We start from the raw sequence: 19,767 nt of genomic DNA, 5'->3' as shown, positions 1-19,767 counted from the left end.
CGGCATTAAGCTGCTGAAGACGGTAAAAAGCAGCGCTGCAGCTCCAGACTACTTCAGAGTGCTGCGACCGTACACGTATGTGTTGCTTCCTCTGTCCTTGTTTGCAAATGCTCACTGGAAAAATTTCAGATAGTTCAATTTAGTCGTCAATCATATAAAAATAGATCATATTTACACTGATTATTTTGACTTTACTCATTTTAAACCATTTAGGAGTAGCTAACTTTGGGGTTAAGCCTATTTTTTCATGTCAAACCAGCACAGAGCTAATAGTGAAATGTATATTTACTTTTGAGGCATTGTACTTTATGAATATCTCCACTGTATGCTACTTTATACTCTGACTTCTCTGCATTTTAGATAAGTTATCAGAATCATTAATAAATGTCCGATAATGTATAATAGAACAACACTTACTGGACCCATTTTACTGGGTAATGTAGTGTTATTACTTTTTATGATGAAGTACATTTTGCTGATGAAGCTTCTGCACTTTTACTTCAGTATACATTTAATTGTGTATTACTGCTTTTACTACTTTTTTTGTTTGTTTGTTTTATTTTTTTGTTCAGTATTACATATATAAAACATATATAACATGTACCATATATGTAATTATTATAAGATTTAACAAATTACATCTTTACCAGTCAAAAAAATGAATCTACTGTTACCTTACAGGACACCAAAATATGCACAAAATACTGGACTCATATTAATGTGACAATTACTGAAGAGCACAAAGTGATGTTGTTACAAATAATCATCATAAAATGAAAGAAAATGTCATAAATTGGAAACAAAGACTTTATTCTCTTTGACAGTTTCAAATATATATTATATCGCAGGAAAACGCAAGATATGGTAGTGACTGGAAAATCATTTTACACACTCTATGAGATGACTTATAATGAGAGATGATTAAATTAAAAATATTCTATTGAGTAATAAGGATTGACAGCACTCCAACTTTAAATAATGATTTAAAACAAGGCACATTGACACATTTAGGATTAACTTTCAATAAATAATTCACACTCATTCAGTCACACAGACTCTCATCAAATATTGTATTTTCTCTAAGTCGTTTTTATTTATGCATTTCAGAGTCGTGCTCTACTCACAGCAGCATTTCTGTCATTTTTATTCTGTGATGGCTGAATTATTTCTGAAATATCTCTATTGCTTCTTCTTATAATATTGTTGGTGCATAAAATGTGTATCTTTCACCTTTCAGGATCATCTTATTTTACTTTTTTATCATCTTATTGAATCATCTCACTTACTAAGGATCAATAGTTTTCCTGTATGTGAAATAAAACACTTAAGTGTTTATTTTTATGAAGCTAGAAGGTTAAAACAGGACATTATTATGTTAAACCTTGTGAAAAAAGGGTCTTTACATGAAGTTAATTGTTTGCATTTGTGCGTTTTTGCATGCGTGAGAGTAAATGACCATCAAGTAATCGCTGTTAATTTGTTCAGTTTTGCAGACATCCTGTTTGTGACCATTCCCTCTGAAAACATGCTGGAGTTCAATCTGACCAACGAGAAGCTGATCCTGTTCTCAGCTAAAGCACTACAAGTCAAACATCTCGTAGACACCTTCATCAATGAAATCAAAAAGGTAAAGTACACACCTAAACATGACTTCCATTCATTTATTTGGTCCCCTAAAAGATGAATAAGTTACTCTCCTGACATTCATCAAAAGATCTGAATCAGGAGTAGATGAGTCAGGTTGAGGTAAACAGTGTTGGAATATTTATTTTCTTTCCTCCTCTCAGGACTCAGACTACGTGATTGCAGAACGTAACTTTGTGACAGACGACCACTCAAAGCTAAGTTTCCACAAAGGTGACATCATCAGGCTGCAAGTCCTGGACGGGCTGGAGAAAGGTGAGACACTGATGCGAAGGTAGTGAAAAAAGCTCTGACGTCGTTTGGTGAATATGTGATCCAAGCGTGTGTGTGTGTGTGTGTGTGTGTGTGTGTGTGTGTGTGTGTGTGTGTGTGTGTGTGTGTGTGTGTGTGTGTGTGTGTGTGTGTGTGTGTGTGTGTGTGTGTGTGTGTCTATCTGTCCTCCAGGTTACAGCTATGGCTGTGTGGTGAGGAAGAAGGTGGTGTATTTGGAGGAGCTGAAGAAAGACTCTCAAGACTTTGGTGAGTGTTCACACAATCTCTTTATGTTGTCTGATTCAGAATCCGATTTATCAGTTTCACATTTTTACAAGTGGAAACCACATGTCAGCGTCACCGTCAGGGCTCAAAGTTAAGCTGTCCAAACTGACAGCTTTTAGAGATCTACTGTCGTGGACTCTCTGTGTACCCCGGAGCTGTCACGGTAGTTTACAGAAATAGGTACAGTGATGTTGACAGTGCCCATGGCTGCTCTTTAAATACAATATTGTATCAGAAAATTATTTTTCAGATAGAGGATGGCAACTCAATTTAAAAAATACTGATTCATATTTTTTTCTTGAGGCCTCAAAGGATGAAATGGGATTACAGATGAGAAAAAGTCACGTCAGACAGATAGTAGATGGATTGAACAGACTCAACTGAAAGTGCACCTGCACACATACTGTATTTGTCATTTATTGTAATGTATTTATTTTTTCTTTAAACCCTGAAAATCTCCAAGGCTGCCATAAATCAATCTTACATAGTTCACTGTGCTCATGTTTCCAGAATTTAAATTTACAAAGCACTGGGCACCTTTACTTCAGTAAAAATGTACTTAGGCATTAATCCTAATAATATCTAATGTCAGTATAAGATATTGTCAAACTGCATGTGTATATGTGTGTGTGAGTGTGTATTTACATCATTTCATGTCTGGACTACAAGTTAAACTATTTAAAGTGCTTTGGGCCACATGTGAGAAGCAGAACAAGCTGTAAACACAAGACTGTACTATAACTATACTGTATAAAGCTTTTATGACTAATGTTTTGCCAAATATTTGCTCATGTACACATCCAGAAGACACAGAGCAACATCAACATTCATTAGGAGTCATGTTTCCGTGGCCACCTAACAATTACAATATTCACTCTCCTTTTAGTTCTGTTTTTGGTCTCCACCACCTCCTGAGAGCCGCTAAATTCTCCACTATGTTCATCCTCAGCTTGTCACTAACTCTGCCCGTCAGCTGTTTGCTAGGGTACAGTGGGTTTATCAGAGCTTTTATTGCTTTAACCAAAGACACTTAGCTCTCAGCTGAGATGGATGATAAATCTCAGTGGGTTCATCACTTTCAGCGACCCCTCTCGCATTACACTTTTAAGTCATTTGATCCATTGTCAGTCTAAAAATATTTATAAGTGCAGTATATGACTTCTGGCAGGAGATAGTATAATTAGATCAAAGGCTACATTAAGTGTCAGGTTATCAGCTGTGGAGGAGAATTAGGTCTTGTACATGATAAGAGAAGAGGATGCAGGTAAGGATCTGTCTTTCTGTCAGAGGAGAGGCGGATATTGATCAGGATTTACAGCAGAAAGGAGGGTTGTTATTCTGTACGACTGGGTGATGTAATCCCTCTGCTGTCTGTGTCTGTGTCTGTGTATTTGTGTGTCTGTGTGTGTGTTTGTCAGGCTGGAAGTTTGGTGCCGTGTTCGGCCGCTCCGGTGCGTTCCCGGCTGACTGCGTCCATCCTGTTGCGCCTCCTGACTTCCTGTCCTTGCCACTGGACCGCAAGTCGGAGCCTCGAGGCGGAGCGGGACAGTTTGCGGTGTCATCAGCTGTGGCTGTTGCCGTGGCGTCCACCATGGCTGCACACGAGATAGATCAAACGATTGAGGTGCACAGACACAAACACAACACATTGTTTTTGTCTGTCTGAACTGAGCATTAAGTTGTTTTAATTATCAACCTTTTTGCTTTTAGAAGGTTTCCCTTGACGGCTTTGCTGATGGAGATCTGGATGAGAGGACTCTGCAGGACAGTAAATATGATATGTTGGAGTTTGCCAAGAAGTATTTCAGACAGGGAGCCAGCGGGAGGGGGTGAGCACACACACAGGAAAACACTCACACACAGAAACCATCTCATTTTTAAATCCAGTTATGGAAATAAAACATTTACTGTACTTAAGAATAATGTTGAAGCATTTTTACTTTTTCTTGGGTATTCCCATTTCATGCTTCTTCATATTGCCGCTCAGGGTGTCTGCAGGTCAAACTCAAATTAAATTGGGAGAACATTGCAGAAAATCTGTCTACTCCACCACAAGTCTGAGTGGAATATGGCACGTTTCCCTCTGCTTTATTTAACAGCTGTAGTTATTGTTTCAGATTTTTAATTTTACAAACAAAAGATATAATTAGCTTATAAAATATGTTGCATTGGCACAGATTAAACAGTATATAAAGTTGCTCAAATCAGCAATAAAATAATACTATAACACTGACACAGTCCAATCTGCACAAGTTTATTTAAGTACATTTTTATGCTAACGTAAAACAGTAATATCTTATAGTTTGCTGTAGCTACTTTAATTGAAGTGAATAATCTGAATACTTCCTTTATCATTGTTTAAATCTAAAATGCTGACCTTCAATTCTTCAATTATTGTTCACAGCGATTCCCTGAAGAGCAAAAGCAAAAGCAGAGACATCAGGGAACCCACTGAAATGATCAAATTCTCCAAGGTGCCCTTCCTTCCTCATCACCGTAACTTAAAACATCTTATCACACCGCAAGACTTAATCATCTAATACATTCATATTAGTTTCCAGTGTAACCAGTTTTTTATATTACACCTCCTTTGTGTGTTTTTTTTCTCCTTTGCAGACTCCTCTTACCCAGTCTCTGATAGAGTTTACTGACCCTGCCATGAACAGAGTGGCAGCGGATCTCTTCCTGTGTAAGTCATCTCTCCTCTAATTACATCATCTTATTACAGCTGGCCTCTAATTACTACTCTGGTGAAATGAGACAAGCTCATGTACTAGATTTTAAATAATCAAAGCAAGCTGTATTTCTTTACCAAGTCTGCTATTCAAGACTTAAATAGCGTTGATGTGTGTGTGTCCTCCTGGATGTGTAATTTGTGCAGCGGTGATGCGCTTCATGGGTGACTCTCCGTTAAGGGGATCGACCGAACAAGAAGTGGTCAGCACTTTCCTAAAGGTAACCACACACACACACACACACACACACACACACATATATACACACAGTTATTTGTCAGGTTGCTATTTTCTCTTTAACATTTTTCTAATCTGTGCATGTATGTTTGTGTGTGTGTGTGTTTGTGTGTTTGTGTGTGTGTGTTTGTGTGTCCTCCCCTCAGCTGATAGGAGAGTTCACCTTGATGAGGGATGAGGCTTACTGCCAAGTTATCAAACAGCTTACTGCTAACACCAGCTCCAAACCGTAAGTCTTACAACATACACACACTAGTCCAACAGAGAGTGAACCTCGGTCTGTGATCCTGAGTGTGACTGTGAGCTTTCGTGCTCCATAGTGACAGTTGCCAACGTGGCTGGAGGCTGCTGTACATCCTGACCACTTTCCACCGCTGCTCTGAAGTCCTCAAGCCTTTCCTGTTGAAATACCTCCAGCAGGCTTCTCGCAGCGCTGGGACTCAGTATCAGGGTAAAAACACACACACACAAGCACACACATTATCACCATGTGTACACATTAACAAAGGCCACCAGCTTGTAATGTTTTCTTTAAATATTTTAGGCATTGCTAAAGCCTGCGAGCAGAACTTGAAGAAGACGTTCCAATGTGGTGGCCGCATTGTTCCTCCCAACAGCATGGAGCTGAAGGCCATGATGGTTCGTGCTGTCTTTTATTCATTATATACTTACTTTCAAGTTGTAGAGTGTAGAATTGAATGGTATGTAGTGTGACAGACCTGGCAGAAATGGAAAATAATATTCATAAGTATGTTTTAATTAGTAATCACCTGAAAATAAGAATCATGTTTTTGTTACCTTGGATTGAGGCCTTAATATCTACACAGACAAACCAAACACTATCTCTAGTTATAGTCTTTCACAAGTTTTCGTCTACACACTTAAAGCAGAGGGGTAAGGGCGAGGGGTTGCAATCTGCAATCTCGCCGCTAGTTGCCACTAAATCCTACACACTGCTTCTTTGAATAAAACTACCAATACCCAAAGTGTAAAGATACATTACACATGAAAGTCCTACAAGTAAGAGAGTGGAAGGCAGCAAAAGTTATTAAAGTATTAAAAGTGAAAGTACTCATTATGCAGAGCAGCCTCGCTCAGAACTGTATTATTATACAAGTTACTTGATTGTATAACTATTATTGAAGTAAGAAGCAATTTAATGTGGTAACAGGTCAAATCAGAGTTCACTTTGAAGGATAAGACTTCTAACTCATTATTTTATTGTTAATTGTAGCCTGAATTGTTTCCTCTCCACTCCAGAAACTATAAAATTACACCAGTCAGCCTTACTACTTCAAATGCTTCCTCTTTGAGTGATGTTTGCTAAAAACTACAGTGCCCAGCTGTTTTAGGAAATCACTTTTACGATTTCCTAAAACCATTTCCTTTTTTTTAGGAACCAGTAGGAAAGTTGAGAGATAGAATAAACAATGGTTAGTTTAGTCTTTTCATGAAATTTGTTGACCATAATAAAGATAAAGAATATAGCCTTTTATTTTCGGACAATTTAATTCATAACAATACACCATATTTTATAATATAATATAACTGGTAATATGATTTGTATGTATAATATTGTGATGAATGGTATGAGGTAATTAATGCTGTAACATAAATGAGTGAAGTAAGAACAAATCCTTTTCAAATTTACTGGAATAAAAGTATAAAGTTGCATAAAACAGGAATACTTAAAGCACAAGAAGCAGTATGTGAGCGGCGTACTTTCCAACATTGTGTACGTGGGTTTAGGTGTATTAATATCATGGAAAAATCAACCACGGTCCAACATGCCTGTGTGTATGTATAGTATATATATAGTATATATAGTATACAAGTGTGTATTTCTACTTCCTCAGGCGGGACGCAGTTCAAAACGTCAGCTGTTTCTCTTTCCTGGAGGCATCGAACGCCACGTGAAAATCAAAACGTGTTCTGTAAGTGTGGAGAGAAGGGGGCTCTAAATGTGTGTGTTGATATTGGTGGGGTTTTTTGTTTATTTGTTTTTTGTTATAGTGATGTAATATATATACACCATATAGCGTACATGGATATACATGGATATACACTGTTGTGATGTCTAATTCCCCCAACATTAAATAATGTAACATATACTCTTATACAATGCATAAACACAGATAAATATAATACTGATAATAAGATAATAAAATAGCTGTAATATATAATTAGACAGCTTATAATTAGATAAATAAGTCTTCATCAGTGTAATGAGGTCCCGACTGTTTGGCTAATGCTGTTTTTTAGGTTGCTCTGGAGGTGATTGAAGAACTGTGTTATGAGATGGCGTTACACAGGCTGGAGGCGATGGAAGAATACTCCATATTTTTAGTCACCAATCGAGGTGCGTTTACACCCCTGTGTAATCTTCTTCCTCAGGCACACACTCTGTCTTTCTCGCTCTCTGTCTCACACACATTAAACTTTGTATGAGTGCAAGGGAAACAATCTCCTAGTCATGTATCAGGTTGCTCTCTGGTGGCTGTTCAGGATCACAGCAGCTCACATGACGTGGCTTTACTAAGTTTAAGTATTAATACAATTAATAAGTAAAAGAATAATTAATGTCAATAGTTTGTACTGGCTTGTAATGGTTATTTTTTTCAATACCTGATGCCAAATTAACTAATCCAGTAGTTTAGGTTTGTCCTAAAAATCTCAATAAATCTGTGTGTGTGTGTGTGTGTGTGTGTGTGTGTGTGTGTGTGTGTGTGTGTGTGTGTGTGTGTGTGTGTGTGTGTGTGTGTGTGTGTGTGTGTGTGTGTGTGTGTGTGTGTGTGTGTGTGTGTGTGTGTGTGTGTGTGTGTGTGCGCGCGCGCACCTCCTTCCTGAGATACAGTCTCCAGGGAACATTGGTGTAGGTGTAGTGCTCTTCGTTGGTGCTCTGATGAAGCTGTGTCTGGATGGTCTCTGTCTCTACGGGGAGCTCTCGAGAAACTGCATCAAATAGGTCATGTTCACATTTTATTTTGTGTGTGTGTGTGTGTCCAGGTCAGAATGTGCGACCTCTGCACAAAAACGAGTACATCCTGGATGTGGCGACAGAGGCGGAACTAGTCGACACAAACTACAGTTTCTGGTTCAGGCGGGTCGTCTGGACTCAGCCGCTCAAGTTTGAGAACGAGCTTTGTGTGGCCATGCACTATAACCAGGTACGACAGGCGATACTTCACACAGTGTTACTGTGTTACAGTGTGTGTTTGAGTCTGTAACTGTGTTTGTTTGTGTGTGTGTGTGTGCTCAGATCCTGCCAGACTACCGTAAAGGTCTGCTAAATATTCTTCCACACGGAAAAGTGAGCGATCAACAGTTCCACCAGATCTCCAAGCTGGCAGCGCTGCAGCACAGAGCCAAAGACATCATCTTCATCCCCAGCATGTGAGAAAACAATGATAATAACAACTTTATCAATCATATCATCACCACGTTAACACAATATGTGAAAAAGAGAGAGAGAAAAACACAGTGAGGATTTTCCTAAATGCATGATGAAAAATACATTTACATCTGAAATATACATACACATATACTGCATGTACATACAGTATATTAAACACACATCCACCCACAAAATTCTTCCCAGTCTCTTAATGATTTCAGATATTTAGCCCATTTTGATCAAATACAGTCAACATGGCCTCTAATTTTCTCCACCAGTTCTTTCCATTTGTCTTTACCTGCGTTTCCCTTTTGCCTCCAGTTTCTCATAATTACATTTTCATACTTCCACTGTAGCTGAACAGGGAAAGACTGACTAAGGAAGTACAGAGAGGGAATTCAATGCTAAAAAAAAACTTAATGTGGCAGTTATACTTGATATGACACATTCAGACTGTTTAAGCCTCATATAAGTCTCAAATTTTGGCCCCTCATCACTTAGAGAGAAAGCACATTGTTGTTTCAGGATGGCCTTGAAAAATTATAAACATGTTCTTGAACAGTTTGTCTCAATTTTCTCAGTAATTATGAGAAAATGTGATTTAATTATTTCACATGTCCAAAGTATATCTGGAAATGAGCACAGATCTTTCCACTGTGGATGGTTTTTTTTAAATTCAGACAACACATGAAGACCAACGCAGCTGCTCTGGAGCTCCACTGAGCTTTAGCTTCACCAGTCAGCTCTGAAGTTCAACATTCAGGCACAGATCTGTCTTTGGAAAGATGAGAATCCACTGCACTCACTAATAGTTGTGTTTAAGGAGCAAGAGTCTCTTATCTTTCTCTACTGGTAAAACTCTGTTGGCGTTTCTTGCTTTCGCTGCTGTTATCACTCTCTCTTTCCTCTTTCCTCTTTCCTCCCACTCGTACAGCCAACAGCCGAACAGAACGGCTCACCGAGTTGCGGAAAATCATTTTGAGAAAAGTTGGAAATCACTGAGTGAAGCAGACTTCTGTTTATCTGAGACTCTGTTTCTGCTCCGCCTCGCCTCCCTCCCTCTATCCCTGTCTCTCTCTCCCTCTCTCTCTCTCTCTCTCTCTCTCTCTCTCTCTCTCTCTCTCTCTCTCCTCCAGACATGAACTGTCAGAGTATATCGCCACACCTCTGTTCAAAAAGCAGCCACCGCAGCAGTGGGTTACCATGGTGACGCAGCACATGCAGCAAGTGCAGACCCTGAGCCCACACCAGGCCAGAGCACAGTTTCTGGGTAAGATCCTTATTCACATTTAGGGGGAAACACTGCAGGTAAAAAAAGTGGTCAGTTTTGAGATATTGTTATATTTTCTCTACACTGATTAGTACATGTCATTTTTACTCATGATATTGATATGTGTTATATTCTGTGGAAAATAAATGAATTTTCTGTTTGAAATTTCAGAAAAAAAGCTGGTTGTGGGTCAATTAACTGGACATTAATGGCAGTTTTTGGCTAATCCAGCAAATTAAATACCTGACAAATCAAAGTATCAAATCTGATAAAAATCCAATATAGTCATGAAACATTCCTGTTCACGGAAACTTTGCCCTCAATACTCCAATTCAACAACAAATATATAACCTGTGTAGCAAGATCTCTGCTGGTCAACATGTGTTTTGTGTATTTATTGTCATATTGCCCAACCTTCACACCTTCTTAAACTAAATAAAACATACTTCAGGAACAGCTTTGTACAGGCCGACCACTTACCAAACACATTTCCCACAAATACAAACATACAGTATATAGTCACCAAATTTCACATATAGTTTAAAATTTGTTTAAAAGCTTTTGAACGTATTTTGGGATATTTATGGCTCAGATTTTATGACATGCCAAGTGTTTGTGTAGATATTTCTAACTGTTTCAGAGAGTCCTTATCAGCACATGTAGATGGTTCATTTTCATTTAACTGTAACACTTTAACACCTCTTATCCATGTTGACTTGTTCTGGACCTTTTTTGACCTTATAACATGGTTGCCATTGCCAGATTTAGTCTGATTTGTACATTTGCACTTTATAAGAATATTGTCATAATACAGAAAGTATTTACAGTAGTTTAACAGTGTTTTTGGTTTTTCGCTTCTTTTATAACAGACATATTAAACAAAGAAAACAGTCAAACTTAAAGCAGCAGAGGCAGAGATTTCTTGACTTTGACTTTCTCGTTGAGGTCAAGTCTCAGAGATACTGGATCCTACATTCCCTCGTAATGCAGTGTTTTTCATTAGACTCTTGTGCCTGCCTGTTAAACTCAGTGCCCTCAGTTTGTAACAGAGGCTGTCTGTCTCCAAACCCGAGCCGAGATAACTCTGATGACACAGCGGGGTAATTTTGTTTAGACTCAGCAAAGCTCCTTCAGATCCACAGAAAACATTATACAACTGTCTTCACAGGTTGTGCAATATTTCTCGTGATGAGGAAACTGAACCTGACATTTAAAAGTTTGAGAGTCGCCTCTGATAATGTCAGGGTTTTTCTATTTCCTATTTATGCAACTCCTCCTCTCAAATGATAAAAAGTGACAACATGTGCTCAGTCTTGTTAAATTCAGTGTGTGTGTGTGTGTGTGTGTGTGTGTGTGTGTGTGTGTGTGTGTGTGTGTACAGGGTTGGTCAGCGCATTCCCCATGTTCGGCTCGTCATTCTTCTACATCCACAGCAGCAGCTCCACCACCTTCTACGCCCCCTGTATTGTTGCTGTCAATCAACACGGTCTCCACTTCCTGCACAAAAATACACACGTAAGGAACCACACACAGACATTCACAAGGCTCAGATATGCTGATCGTGACTGAAACGTGAGCCCCACAACCTAGAGTTGCATTTTCTTCAGTGGACAACTTGTGTGTGTTTTAATCTTTGGTGTCTGTGGTGCAGGAACAAATGGCAGTGGTCCCCCTGGTGGAGGTTCAGTCCAGCCGCACTCAGAGGCCCACCGCTGGAACCAGTTATCCGTATGTAGATCTCACGCTGGGGGACATGAACACACAGCGGGTCATTCAGCTGCAGCTGGAGCAGGTATTACATAAATGTAGACGAGCACACACGTCAGAGGTCACACATGATCGTTTTCAGTGATGTCGCTGTGTTGTGCGTCTCCGTGCTCACGCTGGTGGCATTTGTCCGCAGGGTCTGGAGTTGTGTCGAGTCATCGCCATGCAGGTGGAAAACATGATGTCGGTACGGGAGAAGAGGCTCACCTTGCCACCCAGCGAAATCACCATGTTATAACACTAAATGCTAAATAACAAACAATATGACACAACACATTCAGACACACACAAATAGATCAACTCTGAATTAATAGCCTACCTCTTCTTACCTCCAGGTGTTTGTTGTGTGTCGCTCACACACACACACTGATAATAATAATATGTGAATGCATGTATTTACCACTTTTATTGAATTGTTATTTGTTATATATGCAATAACTGAAACACAGTGCAGCCGTGAGACACTGAAAAGTCAACATTAATTGAGATTTCTTTTCATGTGGACATTTAATAATTGCACTTGCTACTGTAGTTTAGATAGTTTAAACACATTAAAGGTGTTTTATTTGTATTGAAGCTGTTAGCGGACAGTGACGGAGCTTCACGGGCCTGTGCCTTGTCATTCCAAAGTTTTATAACTGATGAGCAATATGTTTTTTTAATTTTTTTAATTTATACTGTTGACTGGTAAACTTGACATGTTACTGTAAACAATTGTCATTTTTTAACCAATGTTCATGCATGAACTTGGTTGTTTTGTAAAGAATATTTTATCAAAATAAAGCAATTCAACACTTATCTGTCAAAATGATTCAAACATGATCAACTCATCGGTTGTTTGACTCATCGAAATCTCGCCTTGTTTGAGCTTCACTGCAGAGTTTGACACATGAAGGCTGTTTTTACATTCATCTGCTGAAGGTGGAAAGTTTCTCTGTGCTCATGCAAGAAGCCTGTTTTAAGGGGCGGGTCTACGAGCAGGATTTATGACACCACAAATGGTTTGGAGGTCAATCCTAGTCCAAAACTGAATTTACACAAGTGTGATGTGGAAACCTGAAGCCACTGAAAAGTGACTTTACAATGAAGTAGGAGACATCTTGTGTCCAACATTTAAAATGAAATACATTACCAGTGAAAGGTTTTGGCACACTCATGAAAGTGAACAAGGAGGAATGTCCAAACTTTTAATTGTTAATGTATGTTTGTACAATCATGGTTTCAGGAAGTTTTAATGAGGGAGATGATGATGTAATGTTTAGTATTTTAATAGATAATTGGACTCTTTCTGTGAAAAAACCATATCAAATGCACATTATTATTCAAAGTTTTATCAACAAACATGTTTGGAGGGGGGATCTTTAATAAGAGTAAAATTAAAATTTAGAATACAAAACAAGGTTAGAATAGATTAAAAAACAAAAGAAACACACAAAGTTCAAGTGTTTTTCATGGATACTGACATGATTTATTAGGGAGACCATTTCTTATAAAGTAAGATTTATCTCTCATTTGAAAAGTATTCATTAGTTGTAGATTTCTTAGTTGTAGAAATCTTAGTTTGTAGATTTTGGAATATAAAATACAGATATTTGATGAAAAAAGTCAAAGTCTGTCATGGGCTTAATTGGTACTGTGACACATTTAAGCCCAAATAAGGTCTATGTCATGATTCATATTGTTTTCAAAGAATTAAAAGCTGCAATGTATGTATTCAGTAACATGTTAAATATTTTAAAAATGAGAAAAAATCCCTTCTGAGCAAAATCTCTGACTTCAGATGTAACCTCCTCTGTAAACGTCCACATTTTCATAAGTAACTGTGATTTAACCCTTACACTCTGGTCATACAGTAATTTCAGACTTGAACACCTCATACCAAAGCTTTCAGAGAGTGAATTCTTTAGTTTGTATGTCTCTTGTTGATGGAGGAAAAACATTTACAATCACACGCTTTTCAATTAAATGTGAATATGTATCAGCTGCACAAAAACATTTTTAGACAATTTAAATATTTCCATTTTTGTATAGGTAATGTGGGTCACATGAGGATAAATTATTAAATTTCTGGCTAAAAGAAAAGTTTTCGAGGTTGTTTTTCCCCCTCTATCCACTTTAAAACGGGTCAAATTAGACCCTGAACAATATGTAAGGATTAATCTCTCTCTCTCACACACACACACACACACACACACACACACACTTGTTTCTCAATAACTGTAACAGATCACAGTTAAATTTAAATGAAACGACTAGTTACTCATTAACACTGGTTATAATAATCACCAATAAAGCCACTTTAACACGTGTATTAATCAACTAAGGGGGAACTTTTCTGCAAGTAAATAAAAGGTTAGTGGGACCAAATTAGAAAGCGGCTCCCAAAATGGATCCTGAAGGACACGTGACGGTCCCTCCCCAAAACTGGCATGTCGCCACTACGCATGCGCAGATCTCCTGCAGGTTTACACGAGTTTATTTTCAGCCTTTTTTTTTCTTGGAGACGAGTCTGCTGCTGCTGTGTTGTTGTGTGTTTTGTTTGAGCCACAACTACAAACCTTTTTCTTGTGCGAACATGACAGTGTTTTTCCTGGACTCTCGGACTTGAGTGGAGGAGGTGGTTTTTTTTGGTCGTTTTTATTTGGCGGTGACATGTGAAATGTTGCTGCGCGGTTTGTCGGTATTTCCAGGCGGCGACGCACAGACTCAGCCAGGCTAGAGACGCTAACTAGCAGCTCGACTAGCCTCCTCTATTTAGCCTCTCCTCTCCTCTGCTGCTTTTATATACATATATATATCACTACTTCCTGGTTTGTGTTTTAAGTGCATAAAACCAGTCGGGATTATTTGCTGCTGCTTTAATTTGACACCACGTCGCTGTTTCAATGCACAGCTGCTAATAGCTCATGGTAGCCACTCTGGACACTACTGGGAGTGAAAGAGAAAGACAGACAGAGAGAGAGGGCCCCACTATTATATATCTTGACGTGTAGTCCTGTTAATATCAACTAGACTGATGCATGCAACGTGTTAAAGCCAGGAGCTCAAACCCCAACACCACACATTTTTTTGTTTTGTTTTGGCTGACATGGCAGCCAGCGGATACTCGGACCTGAGGGAGAAGCTGAAGTCCATGACTCCTCACAGGGATGAGCACAAGACTAATAAATACGTGGATGGGACGAGTAATGGCAGTGGAAAAGGTGGCAAGCGTAAATACAGGGAGTCAGATGATGATGAGTGTGAGCACAGTGATGACAGCGCAGAGCATCGGGAGCAAGAGGCCGACCGGGTGAGGAGCAGCATCCTGCAGAAAAACATCTTCACCCCGGAGGAGTGTGCACACATCGAGGAGAAGATAGACGAGGTGGTTGCAACAGGAGAGGCTGGGCTGTACAGGGAGCACACTGTGGACAGGGCACCCCTTCGCAACAAGTACTTCTTTGGTGAGGGTTACACTTATGGAGCCCAGCTGGAGAAGCGTGGACCTGGGCAGGAGAGGCTATACCGCAAAGGAGAGGTGGATGAGATCCCTAGCTGGGTGCATGAGCTGGTGATCAAGAGGCTGGTGTCCAGTGGGGTGATCCCGGAGGGGTTTGTGAACAGTGCAGTCATCAATGATTATCAACCAGGAGGATGCATCGTGTCACATGTGGATCCTCTTCACATCTTTGCACGACCCATCGTCTCGGTGTCCTTCTTCAGTGACAGTGCTCTCTGCTTCGGCTGTCGCTTCCAGTTCAAGCCCATCCGGGTGTCTGAGCCAGTGTTTGTGCTGCCTGTGAGGAGAGGGAGTGTCACAGTACTCAGGTGACTGTCTGCCTTTTGCTGTCATGCATTGATTGAGTTGTTGTCATGTGTGTTTTATTTGTTGTTGGTAACACACCTCTCTTTTTTTCTCAGTGGCTATGCTGCAGATGAAATCACCCATTGCATCCGCCCTCAGGACATAAAGGAGAGGCGTGCAGTTATCATCCTTAGAAAGTGAGGCCACATACAATCAATGCATAAACTATAATCTTTAATGAAAGCTTGTCTTGATTCATGTGTTTCTTACCCCTTCCTCCTATTTGCCAGGACCAGACCTGATGCTCCCAGACTGGACAGCACTTTAAGATCGTCCCCAGCAGAGAGACCAGCTCCTCTGAAAGCTAAGCGGTCTCATCGCAAAGCAGACCCCGATGCTGCTCACAGGTACACACACACACACTAGATGAGATATGATATTCCTTTATTAGCGCCACAATGGAAATCAAGATGTACATTAATGCAGCAGCAAAGTGGGTCGTAAATATAGAAGAGCGTCTAATAAAAAGAATAAAGAATAATAAATAATAACTAAGTACAAAAGCAATAAAAACAAGAGTAGTAAGAGATGAAGAGACTTGAATTCTTGTGCATAACTCACCAAGTCAGATATTTAAAAACATGCAAATACAGGCAAAATAAGTAAAGCTTGACATGTGGAAAACTTATTGAATTTGCATAAAATACATTTAATGATAGGGAACCAGTCCAAAACAGGTACGAGAAAAGTTGCAAACAATCCAGAACTAACTATTATTACTATTAATTCAGTCAAAGCAGACACACACAGGTTGTCTGTTGTGTTTTTAAAGTTGTGGTAAAAAATAGTGGACTGGTATGTCATTTTGTTCCCCAGTACTTTCAAGTTCACACTCTGCTGTGTTCCCGCTGTTTACCTGGTTATCGTCGTCACAAAAGATGAAATGTTTGCCATCCTGATAACGTCTCAGAGCAGTAAAGTCTTTCTTCATAACATTGTAATGCTGATAAGTGACAACACCTCACTTAAACAAATTGACATACAGACTTTAAACTCACAGCAACACAATGGCTCACAATTAGAATAAATATAGTTTGGACACAAATCGGTCTCGGTTGCTAGAAACCTATTAGCTCATTGAAAACCTCTAAGGCGGCATTCAGACCGACATCAGCTCTGTGTGAAAGGAACGCAGCCTCTTATTGGTCTGAATAGGGGCAGTGCTGTGACGCAGCGTGGACGCTAACACTGAGAGCTCCAGTGAAACAGTTGAACTACCTGACAAGCCTTTAAACATATTCATCTGTAGCTAGCTCCAACTCAGCTTGTACCTTTAATCTCCTAATTATTTGTTTGATTAATCAGCAAATGATCAGCAAATGTTTTGGTCTATAAAATGTCAAAAAAAAAAACTGTGGGGAAAAAAGTCAATAACAATTTCCAAGAGCCCAAGGTGACGTCAATAAATGTCTTGTTTTATCCAAGCAACAGTCCAAAAACCAAAGCTATTCAAGTTACTATAATGTAAGACAAAGAGAAGCTTTAAATTCTCAAATCTGAGCACCTGAAGCCATCAGATATTCAGCATTTTTGAGCTAAATGATTAATGGGTTATCAAAATAGTTGCTGATTCATTTTCTGGTGATCAATTAATCGACTAATTGTTGCAGCTGGGAGAAAGCACAGCTGAAATGCCTCCTGTGTTGACACTTTGATCAGGTGTCATATAAACAGTAAAATAATAAGGTATCGTACAATCAACCAGCACGTCGTTAACGATAAGAAACTGATGCAGCTTTTCACTCTTTTCCTCCTCCAGGCCGAGAGTTCTAGAGATGGACAAAGAGGAGAACAGACACCCGTCAGCTTCCCGCCAACGACGTCACAGCATCAGCTCGGAGAACTACTGGAACCGAGGACAGGATTACAACAAACACCGGGAGAGTTCAGGACGCAAAGTCAAAATGAGACGTCACTGAGAACTTCTCACACGCACACACATAACACAACACACACACACACACACACACACCTGTACACATATATAAATATACAATTTCTTTTATGTATTTCAATATTGTATCATTCATACTTTATCGCTCCAGTTTTAGTCTGGCACAAGGAGCACAGTCATTATTTCATCTCTGTTTTGATTTGAATCCGTTTTGAGTGTATATTTGTTTCTGGGCAGACGAAGCTGGCGTCTCTGCTGCACATTAAAGATCCTCAAGTTACTTATTACAGTTAGGCTTTGTTGGTAAAACTGTTCAATTACCCTGAATTAAGCATTTATTGTTTCTATGTTCATAGATACTTCAAAATGGCATGTATTTTTTGTAACCAAGATGTACAGAGCTTAAGAGCTAAAAAAAGGAAGATGTATGTATGGACTTGTACAAAAGGAAACCTGAGCTGTAATCTAACTTGTTATAATGTACAATACGTTTGTATAGTCTTTGATCGGGGGAACTTTTATGCAGAAAGACACCTTTTTAGTTTTTTTTTTTTTTTTCCACAGTTAAATTTCTGATCCATACCTTTCCTGTGCCATCTCAGATCGTGGCTGTTTGTTCACGCCTGCAGTTTATGTTGCAACGACCGGCAAATGTGCAGCCATGTTTTCTGTGCTATGGTTTGATTCGGCCATGTTGCTCATCTTGGTGGAGGTCACAAAAATGGTGTGTCAACTAAAACCGCTGCGTTATGGAGTGATGGGAAAACTCAGGCCTCGTTTTACACTCCTGTTTTAGTATATATTTGCTTTACCTGAGTGACAGAGGCCATGTTATAGCTGTTGTGTGTTCTGTATTATTTTCCTCCTATAAATTGACATTTGAGTCAGATTGAAAGTTAATTTGGGTAAAAATCACTCCTATTGTGTCTTGTTTAATTTGGGTCTTAATTTTCAGTGGAGAAAAACTCAATTTCCAGATGCATTTGTCCTTGCGTTTGCTATGTAAACACATAAATTAGTTTCTGCTTCCTGTCTGCCACAGTTGGCAGAGGTACTCATTAGCTGGCTGCTAGGTTAGTCTGGAGTTACACATGAACAAAAATAACCTTGGTTCAGAGGAGAAATTACTTTCTAAAAACAGTGTAATTGAAGATGAAGTTTGCTGTTTTTCTGAAGGTCTCCTGGAGCTGTGAACTTGAACATGACACTAAAATATAAGGGCTGACATTGACGTCATGAAATAGGAAAAATCCTGCAGTTTTTTCTGACAGTGAATGGGACACTTTGTGGACACTGGCGGCAAATGAAGTGGTTTTCGTGGGATTCGGTGGTTGCATTTTTCGGGCTAAGAAGGCGCTGCTGGGTGAAATAAAGCTGAAATTGTCTCCACAGAGTTGGCCTGCCGTTCATTAAAGCAGCACGGTCCCTCAATCAAGCAACAACAAACTGGAGCGTGCCTTCCATTGCCAGGAGCTGTGTTTACTTTCACATTAATGAAGGAGCCATACAGGTTTTTCTGACCACTATAAATAAATCACAGAAACAGTGGCTTTGTCTGAACGCTCTAACTTGTTTATATATATAATATTACATTGACCAGGTTATAAAGGAGGAGGCCACTGATTGAACACTATTATTTATAATATAAAGTATTTTTATACAGGCTTGGTGACAACTCGGAAAAACATCTGAAACAAATACTGTATACTATTCCTCGTGTGTTTTAGCTTTTCTGTCTATGTTTTGTCCCCCTGAATCGCTGCATTGAGATTTTAACACACATCTATTTCCACATACTGAGAAAGGCTCAGTGAATAAACTCTGAACTGTCATTACTGTAGAAAGTTTCTATGATCACATCAATGAAGACTTTACCTTCTCATCAGTGGAGAAGACTATTTCTGTTTGGGCCTTTCCAATTAAAGTTCTATATTCTGATATTTACTCACTTGATTCATTATGCATCCTGGATATTTACAGTTTATAATTCACACAGGAATATGTTCAATGTATCTGTGCTTTGATCTTTTCAACTGTACAATCAAAGGCAACACAGACTCAAAAAAACAATTAACAGAGGAAGAAAAGATAAGAAAAAAAGTGTAAGCCTGAGAGGTTTATGTAAAAACAGCATTTCATAGTGAACAGTGGTTAAAATGGGAATGATGAGTCAGTCAGGTGCCCATATGTATATTTAAAAATGAAGACTATAGATTTAGTTATTATGAGGTTTCAGCAGTGTGATATTTAGAAAAACAATCTCCCAAATTGACTCTTGTAGGAACAGAATTACCTCTTTGTGCTCGGTTTGGACACACTGTCGTCGGGGGAACGCAAGGGGGAACGTGGGCAAAGTTCATCTGCTGATGAAAATCATGTGACGTGATCAAAAACACCAAAACAGCTTCTGTGGTGGAATGCAACTAAGTACATTTATTCAAG

At 39.2% G+C, this 19,767-nt stretch overlaps 2 protein-coding genes across 2 annotated transcripts in view; both read left to right on the top strand.

The window, feature by feature from the left end:
- The window catches only part of myo15ab (myosin XVAb), a 48,431-nt gene extending 36,609 nt beyond the window's left edge, over positions 1–11,822 (top strand). The window contains exons 56-75 of the mRNA XM_053326163.1: positions 1–75; positions 1,486–1,627; positions 1,788–1,899; positions 2,089–2,163; positions 3,600–3,805; positions 3,892–4,010; positions 4,586–4,655; positions 4,798–4,870; positions 5,063–5,136; positions 5,300–5,382; positions 5,474–5,604; positions 5,698–5,792; positions 7,010–7,087; positions 7,416–7,512; positions 8,160–8,320; positions 8,413–8,546; positions 9,684–9,817; positions 11,199–11,332; positions 11,469–11,609; positions 11,721–11,822. The exon at positions 1–75 is cut by the window's left edge and continues 44 nt beyond it. Of these exons, the coding sequence (XP_053182138.1) occupies positions 1–75; positions 1,486–1,627; positions 1,788–1,899; positions 2,089–2,163; positions 3,600–3,805; positions 3,892–4,010; positions 4,586–4,655; positions 4,798–4,870; positions 5,063–5,136; positions 5,300–5,382; positions 5,474–5,604; positions 5,698–5,792; positions 7,010–7,087; positions 7,416–7,512; positions 8,160–8,320; positions 8,413–8,546; positions 9,684–9,817; positions 11,199–11,332; positions 11,469–11,609; positions 11,721–11,822 (2,236 nt within the window). The remainder of the gene's footprint in view (positions 76–1,485; positions 1,628–1,787; positions 1,900–2,088; positions 2,164–3,599; positions 3,806–3,891; positions 4,011–4,585; positions 4,656–4,797; positions 4,871–5,062; positions 5,137–5,299; positions 5,383–5,473; positions 5,605–5,697; positions 5,793–7,009; positions 7,088–7,415; positions 7,513–8,159; positions 8,321–8,412; positions 8,547–9,683; positions 9,818–11,198; positions 11,333–11,468; positions 11,610–11,720) is intronic.
- A 2,259-nt stretch (positions 11,823–14,081) lies between these two features.
- alkbh5 (alkB homolog 5, RNA demethylase) lies at positions 14,082–19,474 on the top strand. The gene is made up of 4 exons (XM_053337557.1): positions 14,082–15,394; positions 15,488–15,568; positions 15,662–15,778; positions 17,191–19,474. The coding sequence occupies exons 1-4, from the start codon at positions 14,673–14,675 to the stop codon at positions 17,348–17,350; spliced, it is 1,080 nt and encodes a 359-aa protein (XP_053193532.1). The 5' UTR covers positions 14,082–14,672; the 3' UTR covers positions 17,351–19,474.
- The last annotated feature ends 293 nt before the right edge of the window (positions 19,475–19,767 follow it).

This window comes from Scomber japonicus, chromosome 2 (assembly GCF_027409825.1).
Source record: "Scomber japonicus isolate fScoJap1 chromosome 2, fScoJap1.pri, whole genome shotgun sequence".
Taxonomy (NCBI): domain Eukaryota; kingdom Metazoa; phylum Chordata; class Actinopteri; order Scombriformes; family Scombridae; genus Scomber; species Scomber japonicus.
This window is presented reverse-complemented; position numbering and strand designations above follow the sequence as displayed.